This window comes from Mesoplodon bidens, assembly GCF_964165515.1.
Source record: "Mesoplodon bidens genome assembly, chromosome: 19".
Classification (NCBI taxonomy): domain Eukaryota; kingdom Metazoa; phylum Chordata; class Mammalia; order Artiodactyla; family Ziphiidae; genus Mesoplodon; species Mesoplodon bidens.
This window is the reverse complement of record NC_138179.1, coordinates 49,788,977-49,803,798: the sequence shown is the minus strand read 5'-3', so window position 1 is coordinate 49,803,798 and position 14,822 is coordinate 49,788,977. Positions and strand designations below refer to the sequence as shown.

The window sequence follows — 14,822 nt, the reverse complement described above, 5'->3', positions numbered from 1 at the left end:
TGTTCGGTTTTAAATCTGAGTCTCTATCATTCAGCTCACATTTCTGTCTTGTTTATAAGGACAAATGCCAAATGCTTTGCTGGATCAAGATAAATTGTCTGGGGCCATCCAATTACAATGGTGGAGGGGAGAGGGAGTTTGGCTGGTGTTCAAGGATCACAGCTTAATCTTTTCCTTGATGGTCACAGTCACACAACGAGAAACCTGTTCTGGAACTTGCCATGCATGAATGTCAAATTGTTCTCTTCTTTTCTGAATTTACCTTTTACCCCTTTGGGTAAAATCAAATACCAGCAGCTCTTGTGAGGTAAGTCTGTAAATCAGTGGCTTCCCCCCACACTTAGCATCAAGTCCAAAGTCTTCCCCATGGCCACAGCCACAAGGTGCTGCCTCCCTGCCCCCACCCCTGACCACGTCTGGACCCGTCTCCTGCCTCCAGCCCAGGGGCCTCCTTTCTTTTACTTGATTACATCAAGCCTGCTCCCACTTCAGGCCTCTTCATTGGCTGCTCTTTCTGTCTAGAACACTTTATTCCCTCCAGCTGCCTGCCTCATTCATTCATCTCTCTGCTCACCTCATTAGAGAGACCTTCCCTGACTACTCCCCCTAAAATGTCAGCCCTCTCCCAACACCCACTTAATCCGATCACTATCTCATCTTTATTTCAACTCCCAGCACTGACTGCCACTGACCATACATTAACTTGTTTATTCTTTACTCTTGGTTGAACGTAAGTTCCATGAGCTCAGGGACCTTGTTTTGTCCAGTGCTCCACCCCAGCGCTGGAACAGTACCAGGTCCATGGTGCTCAATAAATATTGAACTCATGAACCAACAACCTCTCAGGACTCCAAGAGGACCCCCCACCTCTATCCGCTGACTCCAGTCTCTGCGGTGGGACAGTTGTCTTCCACTCGCAGCCCTCCTGTGAGCTCCCCACCGCTGCCCTCGTTCCTAACTGAAGACCCTTCCCCTTGGCGGGGAAGAAGGAACAGCAAACAGCAGGGCGGCCAGAGAGCAATGCCTGCTCTTGTCCCCGCCGTGACCCTGCCTTCCTCAGGCTGAGGGCTTGCTCAGTCTCCTTCGGCCCCTCCTCACAGTGAGCACAGCTTTAGGCACCTTCTTTTATGAGTGGGGACAGTGTGTGATTTCTCCAAATCTCAGATCATCTTGAGGTTTGATTCCCTCAAAATCATGGAAAAAAATATTGTTTAAAGCCACCCACCAGGGACGCAGCCTGCCTTCTCGATGCTCCCAACCGCCATCCCACCCAGTCACCCTCAGACACCCCATCACCCTCCAGTCTCACTTGGAGGCTCTGCCACCCTTTCTCCCTTGTTCCACCCCCACTCTCTACTCCCTGACACTCCCCAAAGACAGTAATTTGCACCCTTTGCCCTGGCAGAGACCCTCTCTGCTCACACTTCTGCCAGCCCTAGATTCCCCATCCCAACGTCAGGCCTCGTCTCCTCCTCTGACCCCAAGAGGAGGCATCATGCTGGGGGTTGGGACTCAACCTCTTTATTAGGCAGGAGGAAAGGGGGTGACCTGGCTCTGATGGGTGGGGAAGGACATCAGGAGCCCTCCATGGAACAGCTCCAACCCATGGGTGACCAGAGCTGGGGGGCACTTGCTGGAGAAGAAGCAACAGAGCAGGCGTCACCCCCAGCCTTCCTGCTAGGACAGAGATGCACGGGCTCATCACTCCTCTTCATCATCTTCTGTTAAGGGTGGCCGATTCCGCTTGAAGAAGCCAACCTGGGGGTGCACAGGGGCCGGGGACAGGGTGTAAAGGTGATCTTTAGGCCCCAGAGCAGCAGTGGAAGATGTATGCTGGAAACCAGCCAGTCACGAGGTCCTCGTCCTGGACCAGCACAGAACACAAACCCCACTATATGATCAAATGGAGGCCTTTCCCCATTTAGAGATAATACATGTAACAAAAATTTTTTTTTCCCCTGTATGTGGGCCTCTCACTGCTGTGGCCTCTCCCGTTGCGGAGCACAGGCTCTGGACGCACAGGCTCAGTGGCCCAGCCAATCCGCGGCACGTGGGATCTTCCCAGACCGGGGCACGAACCCGTGTCCCCTGCATTGGCAGACAGACTCTCAACCACTGTGCCACCAGGGAAGCCCCCAAATTTTTTTTAATGTTTTGTTTTTTCTTGCCTGAATTTTTCTTAAGTACTGATGATCATGTCTCTATATGACTCAAGCATGTGATGGTATATATTTGATTATTATAAGTCTAATGCGTGGTTTTCCCTAAAAGCACTATGGCTTTCCAGGGTTTGGACATGTGAGTTTGAGAACGGCTCACATGTTGTCCAGGCGCAGAGGAGGGAGTGACCCAGCAGGGCCTCACAAGGAGCAGGAAGCGGGGTCTGGACCAGACCTGGGTCTCCCACATCAGTCGGGGGGTCGGGGGCAGGACAGAGCAGGGAGGAGGTGAACCCTGTCCTTCTCGGTGGCCAATGGATTCCTGAAGGCAGGGCTCATGCCCTGGGACTCCTGCTCTCAGGGGGAATGGGTCTAAAGGCCTCAGAATTTTTTCAGGTGCCACCTCTCCCAGGGATCTGTGCCCTGGAAGAGGTCCTCTGGAGAGTGACATTCTAATAGTGGAGATGGAGATCAGATGGACCCTGGGTCACCTACTTGGGCCACCATCTCCCTCTGCCTCCCTGCGGGGTTGCCCCCCCCCACCCCGAAACCCACCCTCCCTTCCCGCGTCACCTTCCACATGGCCAGGACCAGGAACGTGAGCAACAGCAGGCCACCCAGCACGCCTACCAGCACCCACCAGATTGGAATGTCTCTCTCCTCCAAGACCCGAAGCAGCTGTGTCTGCACCTGAGGGGAGACCCACGGGTCTCCTCAGTCACCGGGACTCTGACCTTCCCAAAGACTCAAACTTGCAGGGCTGGTGACCCCCAGCTAAGCCACCTACTTGTCCCACCCCGCAGACCCAGGGAGGCCGCGCCCCCATCCTGCTGGGCAGGGACACAGGGGAAGGCCAATGGGAGACCCGTGGGACCCCTTTCTGCCACCATCCTTCCACACTCACCAGAGCTTCCCCGCTGGGCAGGCTGAGGGCGGGCACGGCGTAGGGAAGGGAGGAGACGTTGAACCAAGCGTGCGACTGCAGCACAAACTGATCCAGGGGCCTCTGGATGGGGGGGCGGTGAAAGCCATTTACACGAGGCCTATTGGTTGCGGGAGTCCCGGCCCCAGACTCCCCTCTGGGGAGATCTGCCCCCAGCCTAACCCCGTCCCCTCCAAAGTAAACTCTGCCCTCACTCTCTCCCACCCCCCGAAGCCCCGCCCTCCCCCAACACACTCAGTGCCCGCCTCCAGAGGGCCCCGCCCGCCCGCATCCCGGCCCACCTGGCGGAGAATGGGCAGCGACAGGAAGGCCAGCACCGTGACCATGACCCGCTGCCCGCGCGCCATCTCCTGCAGCTCACACTGCACCACAGTACAGGGCGCCGAATCGCAGCTCTGAGGGGATGTGTCATTGGTCCCCAGCCCGTCCTGACCCATCACCCTCTCACCGTAGGGCCCAAGACAGAGGGGGCTGGGGGGTCAGGGAGCTCAGGCCGGGCCTCCTCCTCGGGATGGGACTCAGATTCAAGCTTGGGACGTTATCTCTGAAGGAGATTGCTCACACAGTCCCGGAGATGCAGGGAGAGGGAGGAAAGAAGTGGGTCAATCGCACAGCGTTCAGTACCCAGCCTTTCTGTAAACCTGCTTTGGCATTTATTCGTTTTCTTCAATGTACTGGAAACCTTAAAATATGCAAGTGCCCCCGACCCTGCCCCAGACACAAGACCAGCACAAGCCTTCCTATTCAGTCGGAGGACTCTGTGGGACCACGGTGGCCCACACGAGGCCTACATCACACCCCCTGCCCGTCTCCCTCCCTGCCTCCCGTCCCTTCTGCCCCTGGGCCCCAGGGAGGCCCCAGCTGGAGACCACAGAGCCTGCTCACCACAAAAACTGGACCTTGAAGCCTCGAGGGCTGCTCCTGCTCTGGCAGGAGTGCCTGTCTGCGGTCCCGCTTGTGATGGGCCGGGGAAGGGCTGGAGGTGGGCAGCCCCCAGTCCAGCTGAGGAGGCAAAGAGGCCATCAGGTCCGACACTCTGCCCATCTCCCAGCCCTCCTACAGGGGGCCCTGTTTGATGGGCTGGGGACTCACCCAGGCTCTCACCTTGAGGGGGTTGGGAGACGGGTGTGGGGAGCACTGAAGGCCTCCCCGGGGCTGTATATCCAGGATGTAGAGAAGGTCGGAGGGCTGGGACTGGCCAGGGAGGCGGAGGTTGAGGCGGAGGCCATTTACAGCACCAGGGCCATTGTTGTGGAGCTGACGGGTGGCGGCGGCAGGATGTTAGGAGGCTCAGCACCTAGCCCAGCCCCTGGGGCCCTCCCACTCCAGCCTGGGGCGCGGAGACTCCTCCCTACCTCATAGGTGTGCTCCACTTTGGGGCCCCAGCTGTCCGAGCTGTTCTCCCTCTTGCCTTCTTCTGCTGCCACCACCAGGGAGGCTGGAAAGGAGTTCCTGCAGGGGCCCGACACTCCCAGAGTGAGCTTGATCCCCTGACTTGCCCGTGGGGCTTTGCCCAGGACCCCGGAACCTTAGGGCTGTGCCTACTAACTCCCTTTTCCATCCCTGGCCTCTCACCCTCTCAGCTCCACATGGGCCTCTGCCCGAACTGGCACATCCAGCATCACCATCTCACTGTTTGGATTCTGGCTGTTCTTGCTGTAAGGGAGGGGGATGAGGAGAAACAGATCAGGGACACCAGGCCAGTGAACGTGAGGACTCTCTGGGGCTGGGCCAGAATTTCAGAGGTCTCAGGAAGAGCTAAGTCCACAAACAGCATGCCACACTAAAGTTAGACCTAGACAAGAACTTCCTCTAGGGCTCCAAAGCTCAGAAACAAGTCTCTGAGGAAGAAAGGGAAGAGGGAAGTCTAAAGAGCAGGCATCCCAGAAGACCCTTATGTATGGAGGGTGTCTGAGGGTCTCTGCGTGGAGATCAGAAAGGGGAACGGAGTGCTTCCCAGTCTAGTACCTCCTGATCTGCAGCCGGAAGGACACGTGCTCCCCAGACTCTTCCAGGTTCCCCACACTCACCAACATCGTGATTCCTATCTGAGACATGGCGAGAGCCAAAGTCACTGCCCAAATGCCCACTCTGAATGTGGCCTGTGGTCCTCATCCTCCAAGGTCACCATTATTACCTCCATTTTGTGCAGAAGCGCACTCAGAAAGGGTGTCACTCACCCGAGAACCCACAGCTAGGGAGTGGGAGGACCAGGATTCTAGCCTGGAGCCATCTGACTCCAAACCCAGCCCCTAAAACCCAGCTGTCTATGAACCCCTGGTGGAGGAGACCCAGCACCCAGGACTGGGCGGCCTCACCCGGGCGTTCCTCTTCATGGGGTTGCCCAGCTCACACAGCACCACCTTGGTCTCATTCTCCCTCTTCTGGTTACAGATGATCCTCTCAAAGCCCTTCAGAGAGGCAGTCCCGAGAAACAAGATGGTTACAGAGCATCCCATATATATTTAAGCTCCCTTGGAAAGTCAGGGAGAGGAGGACGCCAGGGTGGGAGTTCAAGGACTGTCACATTCCACTTTATGTATTACTGCAGCACCTTATTCTATTTAATGATTTTTTTTTGGAAATAAAACCCACAAAACATTACATGGAGTATAACCCCATTATTATAAACTACGTCAATAAAATAAATAAATAAAAATTGTTGATGCTGAGAAAAAAGACTGGAAGGAAATTCACCAAATGGTAACAGAGGTTCCTGTTAACATTTATTTCCTGAGCCATTTTTGGTTTGGGTTTTATAATCGAGTTCTTGAATTTTTTGCCATTAGCAAATGCTCCTCTTCCGAATTAAAAAGAAAAAAAAAATCGCAGCTTTTAAAGGGAAGGCATAAGAGAAGTGGGAGCTCTCAGGTGGGAGATGAGAATCAAGGCTCCTGCACCTTCCAGGTCCCCGACCGTGCCCCAGGGTGGGGGCCTCACCTCGATGTTGCTGAGGGCCCGCATGTAGTGTGCGCCTGGAGGCAGGTGCACAGCCAGCTCAGCCTCGTAGGCTCCCTCACCCTCGTTGGCCGCTTCCATCTGCAGCTCCAGCACGTTATCGGCTCCAATGAGGAGGGGGGAGCCTGTCCTGTGGGGAGAAAGGAGTAAAGCCGAGGAGGCCGGGTCCAAGCCCAGGGTCTGGGAGGAGGAGAGGGGCTGAGGACAGAGTATCAGGAGCCAGGAGGGGAGGGGGTGTCACAGGGGTAGACAGGGCCAGGGCTGTGTAGAGCGGGCGGTCTCCTCACACGCTGGCAGTGAGCTGGAGCTGTGGCACACACAGGTCGTCTTCCCCACAGTCCAGAATGATGCGGGTCTAGAGGGGGCACATCAGGTGTGTGGGTAAGTTTGGGGGCACATCAGGGCTTAGGGAATTAGAAGGTCTGAGAAGGAAAAGGAGGTTGGAGATGACATCAGAGCTTTGCGGTTTGCATCAGGGTTTGGGATGATGTCAGGGCTTTGATAATGACATCAGGGTTTATGGGTTTATATCAGAGTTTAGAGGTGACATCGACATTTGGGGTTTACATGAGGGTTTAGGGGATATTGAGATGTGGGGGTTTCCATCAGGGTTGAGAGTAACATCCGAGATTAGAGGTGACATCTAGGTTTGGGGGTTCACAATACGATTTGGACACTAACCCTAACCCTGACTTGCTGGGTGGAGGGGTCCTCCACCTCCCTTGCCTGCACCCGCCCACCCCTACCTGTTCCTGGATGTGGGTGTCTCCATGCAACATGAGAGCTGGGGCTAGTCCATCCTTCTCAGGCTGCAGGGACACATTGAGGCTGAGCACGATGGGGCTCAGCTTGTCCCGGAAGTCGGCCTCATCCTAGTGAGGGGGCAAGAGTCAGGCCATCTTGCTACCATGTACCCTACTACGTGTGTCCCACTGACCACCCTGTGCAGCACCCAGCCCAGTGCCCCAGAGCTGGATGAACAAGCTCTGCACACCCAGCCCTGCCCATTCCCAGCCGAGCATACTCGGAGGAAGGCCTTGGTGGTGTGGCAGGTGGGGCCGTGCCTCCCGCTCAGATCCAGGCCCAGGATGGTGCCCGCCTGTTGAGAGGCCAGCAGTAGCACCCTCCGGCCCTGGCGGGGCTTCTGCCGGTCCAGCTGCAACTCAGCATTTAGGCCTGGCCGGGCAAGCAGGGAGTGTCAGGGTCTCCCCGGCCAGCCTCCAGGGGAGCCCAGGCCCACCTCCCTCCTGTCCTCCTGGTGCCACTCACGCAGCTTCTTGGGAACGTTGTGTCCAGTGGCTCCCACACACATCTGGATGTCAAAGCTGCAAAGATGTGAATGGGGCTCAGGGGCTAGGGTCCCCGCACTGAGGTCCCAGATCCTGCCTGGCCCATACCCTCTGTCTCCTCACCAGCTCACTGGTGTCCCGGTCAGGGGCAGGACACAATTCTTCACAGCAGGATTCAGCGAGTCTTGCACCAGCAGCTGGACAGTGGCCATCACCACCGGCTGAGCCCTGGTGGGATGCAGGAAGCTTGCCTTGTGGCCCCTCCTGGCCTAGTCTCCTCTGATGGTGTGGGTCCTCCCCCTCCCCGCCCCTGGAGTCAGTGCTCACCTGTACACAACAACCTTGTTGGCCCCGTAAGCTCCCACCAGCAGGTCTTTGGACATTGTGGGAAGGAAGGGAGGTGTCAGAATTGTTAATTAGAGGGGGTACGGTGTCCTCACCTCATCTTCCCAGCGCTTCCCCACACTACCACCCCCATAGAAGGTTTGCTCTGGCCCCCCAGCCCCACAGACAGGTCAGAGCTCTCAGTCGGGCACCAGGTCAGGTTCAAGCCCCTGGCTGTGTCTCAGCATCTCCAGCTAATGCCCAAGAGCCCTTCCTGTCTAGCTGGAGGCAGTCCAGGGGCACCTGGGTATCCATTGTCATCGATGTCTGTGGCACCTCGAAGGGAGAAGCCAAAGCCAGAGCCTGTGGGGAAGGGGCTGTCCAGGACCTGGGAAGGGTGTGAGTTAAGTCCCTCACTCTGACCCAGGAACACCAGCACTTGGCCTTGACCTCTGGGACCCCCATAGGGGGCGGCCACGGCGACATCTGGAAGGAGCAACAGAAAGGGGGTGGCTGTTTGTTATCCAGTCTCTCCAGATGGCCCTGTAAAACTTTCCTGAGCTCCTTCTCTGGGCAGACTCCAGGGGACCAGGAGAGGAATGCAGAGGTCTGGGTCAAGGAGAGAGCTGCCCCGCCCTCCAGGAGTTCACAATTGGGTTGGAGGGAGACCCATCAAGTCCGATTATTGTAAAAACAATAACAGCCCTCACTATCTATTGAGAAAAATATTATGACATGATTTCACTTAATCCTGAAAATTAGGCATTATTATTCCCATTTTAGACAAAAAATAGAGTCCCAGAAGATTAAGTAACCAAGACCTATTACATATTTGCCCCTTCTCCACCTGGGGGTCTTCACCCCATTCCACGCCCACCATGCAAATCCAGAGTCATACCATGGGCTCGTCATCACTAATAACTTTTAAGATCACTCTTGAAAATTTAATAATCATCATAATCTTATTAATCTGTAAGAATTCTTTGCATGTGATAGCAATTAAAATCTTTGATATATATGTTGTAATTGTCTTTCCTTTGTCTTCTGACTTTATGCTATGTTTCCTGTGCAGTTGTTTTCTTTTAAAAATCTTTATTGACTTTTCTGATCGAGGTACACAGAATTCATACAAATAGACCACTCAGACGAGTCTTGTCCTCAGGCCCTGGGCCTCCACTGTCTCCTGATTTTTGGCTTCCTCATCTCTTCATTTATTTTCTGATCATTCAGTCACCCTCACCACATCCTCAGCCATCCTGCTCCATTGCCAGTCCTGGGCAAGCCTGGCCAGACGCCACCCTATGGAGCACCATGAATTCCTGACCTCCAGCCTTCACTAGGGACCTTGGTGCTGCCCAGCAGTCCCTCGGCGTTTTCTGCTCAGCACCTATTTCAAACCTTCTCCACTCAGTCAAGCTCCTAGCCCCCCACTTCATTCACAAAGAGAAGCAGCCCAACTGTTGTGTTATAGCTCCACACCCACTTTTTCCTCCTCTCCCCATTTGACCCTGGAATAGGTGTCCCTCCTACACCTGCCACTGGGCTGAGCATCCCACCCCTGCATCCCTCAGGCATTGCAGGGACCCTCCTCCAGCTCACTTCATGCCCCCATTTCCCCATAAGATCATTTTCCTCCACATTTCAACTTACTCCATATTCTTTGAAATTAAAATAACCTTCCCTTGACCCTCATCTCCTTTCAGTAATCACCTTTCTCTTTTCCCGTTCACAAACTGGTTGAAAGACTGGTCTACCCTGGCTGTCATCAGTTCTTCCCCTCCATTCATACCTTGCCTCCTGGCATTCTGGCTTTGGTCCCTACCCAGCCCTGAATCGGTTCTTGTCACTGTCACCAATGACCTCCTTCTTGTTAAAGCCCATGAATACTTACTTCTCCAGCCGCATCTAATTGTACCTTTCAGCAGCATCTGGAGCCACTGACCCAACTTCCTCCTGCTTAAAGCACTCTTCCTTTGAGTTCTGGGCTATATCAGATCTCCTGGTTTCCCTCCTACCTCTCTGAACATTCCTCTGTCTCCTTTCCAGACTCACTTTCTCCGGGAGTCCCCTAAATGCTCTCGCTCCCCAGGGCTCTGTCTGGGCCTCTTCACACTTCGCAAGCTCCCAGGACCTCACTGACTCTCCCCAATCCCCTATCTCCCACTCAGACCTCTCTGCTGGAAGTGGGGGAAGCCACACCGAGATGTTCTCTGGATATGTCTGCCTAATGCTCCCAAGCCCTTCAAGATCAAACAAGTCCAGAGAATTCCCTGGCAGTCCAGTGGTTAGGACCCGATGCTCTCACTGCCAGAGGCCCGGGTTCAATCTCTGGTCAGGGAACTAAGATCCCACAAGCCACACGGCACAGTCAAAAAAAAAAAAAAAAAAAAAATCAAACAAGTCCAGAACTGAATTGCTGATCTCACCCCAGACCTGTTGCATGGCTTGAGTTCCAGGCAGTGAACACCCACCCAACTCCTCTCTCTCTTAGCCCCACATCCATTCACCCATCAAGTCCTAATAACCTAAGTAGTAAATATCTTGAAATCACCTTCATCTCTAACTCTGCTGCCAAAGCCCACATCCGGGCGGTCACCACCTCTTGCCTGGACTAATGCAAACAAACCCCAATGAGTCTCCTTTAACTCTCTCCTGCTCAAAGCCCTTCCTGGCTCCTGCTGCCCTCGGGTCAAATCCACGATCATTGTGGCTGTAAACCCCTGTGAAGCAAGTGGGGCTCTTCTCATCCCTTACCGTTGTAGCCATCCCGGTTGAGGTCGCCCAGAGGCGCGATGGCTGAGCCAAATCGCCCATAGAGCTGCGTGCCGGTCAGCAGGAGGCTGGGGGCGCCCAGCGCGTGAGGGCCTCGAGTCTGCAGGAACAAGTACACGCGCCCCACCTCGGCCAGCTTGCGGCCAGCACGGCTCTCCATGTACAGTGGCGCGCCCACCAAGAGGTCATGCCTCCTGCAGGACCGACGGGTGGTTACGTGGTGGTGGGGGAGCTAGGGGGACGCTGCGGGCCAGAGCCAAATCTCGCCCACCCTCGCCTTCCCGCTCCCCTCGGTGGTCACGTGGGAGTGAGGGCTAGGGAAGGAGGAGCCCGAGGGCAGTCAACGCCTCTGGTAATTTGGGACCCAACTGGGTAGGGGTGGGGGCGCCCAGCTTCTCACCCGTCCCTGTTGACGTCAGTGACGGCCACTGAGTGCCCGAAATACGAAGCCATCTGCAGGAAGCCCGGTCGCACCTTACTTTCTGTCCCCGGACTCGGTACCCTCTCTTGGACTTTGCCCCCACCATGTCCCGCGGAATATTCTAGGGTCTCAAAGCCCCAGCCTTGGCCACCCCCCAAGGGGACCGACCCCCACCTGCTCTCCGTGCAGCCGGTGCAGCGTCTGGTGGTACGAGCCCAAAATTTCCACCTGCGCGGACAACGCACAGGAGCGCGTCATTGTCGTCCCCGCCGCAAAAGGGCAGGAGGTTTAGGTTGGGGGTATCAGGCTGAAGAGTGAAGTCAGTGGCTTCGGGACACTGAGTGGTGGGCTGAGGGCACTCACCGATCCCAGGGTCCAGCTCCAGGTAGGGGCACCGCAGACAAACTCTGGGGAGAGCCGGGCCCAGCCAGTGAGGTCCTTGGAATCTCTACCCGCCTCCCGCCCGCCATTCCTCATCCCAGGGAGATTTCGGCGCGGGTCTTGGAGGTGCTCCTTTCCGGGCTTCCCCAACCCCTGCCCCTAAGTGAATTTCTTGCCTGTAGTGTTTGGATTCCCGTCGAAGTCGCCTACAGCCACCGAGTACCCTGAAGACACAGCGCGAATTAGCCTTTCTGGGAGGGTGAAGCAGGGAGGGGGCCGGGAGGGAGGAGACTGTTTAAATCCTGCATTGTGTAGACGGGAAAATCGAGGCCACCGAGACCTGCCCTAGGCCGTGAAGCGAATCCAGGGCGGGAGGTCGAGGTGGGGTGTATGGGAGCTGGGCGGTCTGCAGAGGGTGGGGAAGGGGAGCTGTGGTAGCAGAGGATGGGGGCGCCTTAGCGCTGGAGCTGGCCAGCCAGGGTTGGCAAGGGGGAGTTCCCACAGGGGCAGGACCTGACCGGCGGTGACACTTAGAGTGCTGGGAAGCCTCGAAGGGAGGTGCCAGGGTTACCCCGGTAGCCGTCGAAGTACTCTGGGTGGCTGTAGTCGAAGGTGAGCTGCTGGGTGGGCACGTGCCACAAGAGGGTGGCCGGGCGGTAACTCGAGATGATATCGGCAATTGGAGCCCGCGCCAGGAGACCTAGGGAGCAAGGGACAGCTGGTGTGGGGCCCCAGACGCCTGGGGTCTACCCAGGCCGAGAGGAGGGAGGGAGGTGTACGGATGGGCACGTACCTAGGAAATAGTAGCCACCAGGGGCCCCAAGCACCAGCTCCCCAGCCTGAAAAGGAAGCCCTGGAGGTGAGAGGGGTTCCTGTTTGGGAGCCCCCCAACGCCGTTTATGATCCCTACTCGCCTGAGTGACCACGGAGCTAAAGCCGGCTTCACAGTAGCGCTTGTCTCCGCCTAGAGGAGGCAAGAAGCAAGGGTCTGTGAAGAAGCAGGCCCTGGGGCCTGGGCGGGGCCGGGAGGTGGAGTCATATGGGGGCGGGGCCACGGGGTAATACGGTGGCGTGGCCTTGAAGCGGCTTCCGGGCCGGGGGCGTGCGGGGTGGAGCCAGGAGCTGGGTCACTGGGCGATGCCAGGCTGAAAGCAGGGTTTGGGGGAGCTGGTGGGAGGGAAGGATCAGATTAAGGGCGGGGCTAAACCGCCGCGAGTGGGCGGAGCCAAAACGGAGAGCGGAGCTCACTGAAGTAATTTTTCTGGTAAACCCGGCTCATGATGTTGGCCCGGCAGGGTGAGTACTCCGCGCGGCCGCCGTTCTGCAGCTGAGCCACGAAGCAGCCACCTACGGGCGTCTTCTCAGCCTCCTCGGCCTTTTCCAGGACGTTCCAGTGCTGCCATGGGGCGCAGGCCTGAAGCAGGGCCACAGGAGAGTGGGGAAGGGGCGGGACTCGGGTTCCCCCCTCCACGTGTCCCCGCCTTCTGTCTGCACCCTGAGCCCAGTCCCGTAGCGCCCACCACAACGATGTCGCTCCAACTAACGACCGACGCCCCTAGTCCTTGACGGGCCTTGAAGGTTTGGAAAGTTTGGGTGCCTGCGCTTCGCGTCTCATCATCTGGAGGGCACAAGAAGGGATGGGGTGCTGAAGCCCCGCTGTCCGCTCTCCCTGTAGCCCCTCCCTTTCCCTCCTTGTGCGAGACTCACCGAGGTCGAAGGGCAGCGAGGTACACTGGTCGCCCTCGGCCTTCCAGGGGCACAGGAAAACGCCGCCTGTCTCCTCCTGGCTGCGGCCCAGGGTCCGTGGGGCGCCCACCACGATGGACACGCTGCATAAGAAAGCTGGGTGAGCGCTGCGCGGATTCTGGCGTACCCCATTCCCCAGTGCCCGCGCTGGGAGCACTACCCGGGAGGGCAGTGTGCCTTGGTGGAGGGGGGGTCCCTGGGTCATCTTTCCTCAGTGAAACCTCACAGACCATAGAGGCCAGTCTTTTCATTTTATGGTCAGTGAAACTGACTTCCAGCGAGGGAAATCATACGCCCACAGCAACCCGCGGAATTAAGGGTAAAGCTGAGACTATAACCATCTGGTTCGATTTGAACACCAGGGGTTTGATATCCTTGCCTTTAGAGACCTCCTAAACTCTGTACACATCTACATTCCCCAACACCTGCCGCCAAAAGCCATGGGTTTATATGCAGCCTAATATGTCTGTCTGAACTGTTATCAGACCCCTTCCTGATGGTGTTTTAACGGCGAAGAATTAGACTAGTGGTCACCTCTAAAGTGGGTGGTGGGGTGCTGACACCTCTGAGGACTCCAGTAGATCTAGGTTCAAATCACAGCTGTACCGTATATAAAAGGTGGACAATACCAACCAATAAATGATGTCAGAAGTAAATGAAATAAACGTAAGAGGAACATTCAGCACAGTGCCACCCAAATAATACATAACGAGTGCTCCAAAAAAATGCTATAATTTTTTTTTTTAGTATGCAGAATGCTTAAGTAATGCCCATGAGACCAATATCTGTGGAAAGGAGGGGAAAGAAGCACGAGTGGGCAGAGGAGGGAGCGGAGCTGAGCTTCAGGCCCAATAACAGCCATGGGCTAATGCCCTGGGAACTCTGGCGCTAGAAGGACCCTTCAGAACTGTCTGGAGTTGAGGTGAGAGAGCCGGACCCTTAAACTTTCCCCTCTCTCCACACTCCTCATCGATCAGTCATTGTTCCTAGGCCACATTTGGAAGTGGGGGAGCTTTGGGGGAGGTGGCTCTCTTCAGCAGAGGAAATTTCCCAAGGGGCTGATACTTGAAGGCCATCTGCCATTGCCACTCCCTGAAGCTGGACATTAGTGTCCACTTCAGTAAGTAACTAGTTCAGGGTAGTTCCTGTCAAGAGGAAGAGCCAGGACTCTAAGCTTAGCTGTCTGATTTTGCAGCCTGATCCATCCCAACCACGAAAGCCCTATTGCTTCTTTTCAAATATCTATAATTTTTATGGGGATGAGGGGGTTGGAATAGAAAAGCAAGGTTGGGGGGTGGTGGTAGACAATTTCATAGTTCTGCAAGTCAATTTAAGACATGTGCTCCTCTCTGTATTTCAAAAGGATGAGGGTGGAGTGGGTCATAAAACGGACCCTTGGGGAAAAAAATAAAGCATCAAGTTTTGTCTTCCCTTTGTCCTTGCTCTGCCCAGCTCCCCAGTGCTGCCTCTCGTTGACACCTTCACCTGAGCTAGTCCCTCCCCAGTACTCCTAACAAGAACTCAGCCCGAATAGACCCTAGAAATCACTTTGCTCAACCTCTATCACAAATGGGGAACTCAAGACCCAGAGATGCAGTGATGGTGGGGGAGTCCCCCAGGGCTCACCTCCCACGGCTGTCCTTGTAGAAGTCCAGTGAAAACCCAAAGTAGCTGCCATTGGGGCCTGTGTAGACGGTGAGTCTCACTGGGTCCAGGTTCAAGGCCCAGGTTGGAGGTGCAGCACCGGGTCCCAAGAGCAGCTGCACCCACTCCAGAAGCCAGAGGGCATGAAGTGGACACAAAGCTCTGGCCATCTTCCTTCTCCCACA

At 56.0% G+C, this 14,822-nt stretch overlaps 1 protein-coding gene across 1 annotated transcript; it reads right to left on the bottom strand.

Moving 5' to 3' along the window:
• Positions 1-1,494: 1,494 nt before the first annotated feature.
• ITGA2B (integrin subunit alpha 2b) lies at positions 1,495-14,822 on the bottom strand. Its single transcript, XM_081219552.1, has 30 exons — positions 14,620-14,822; positions 12,955-13,076; positions 12,768-12,865; positions 12,496-12,661; positions 12,162-12,211; positions 12,041-12,086; positions 11,819-11,947; positions 11,424-11,471; positions 11,230-11,273; positions 11,041-11,094; positions 10,846-10,898; positions 10,428-10,639; positions 7,977-8,159; positions 7,677-7,722; positions 7,473-7,577; positions 7,330-7,385; positions 7,085-7,236; positions 6,807-6,932; positions 6,348-6,415; positions 6,043-6,190; positions 5,421-5,513; positions 5,071-5,150; positions 4,678-4,758; positions 4,458-4,554; positions 4,207-4,359; positions 3,988-4,104; positions 3,384-3,497; positions 3,064-3,165; positions 2,733-2,849; positions 1,495-1,758 (listed from the first exon to the last, which is right to left on the bottom strand). The coding sequence occupies exons 1-30, from the start codon at positions 14,805-14,807 to the stop codon at positions 1,702-1,704; spliced, it is 3,105 nt and encodes a 1,034-aa protein (XP_081075678.1). The 5' UTR covers positions 14,808-14,822; the 3' UTR covers positions 1,495-1,701.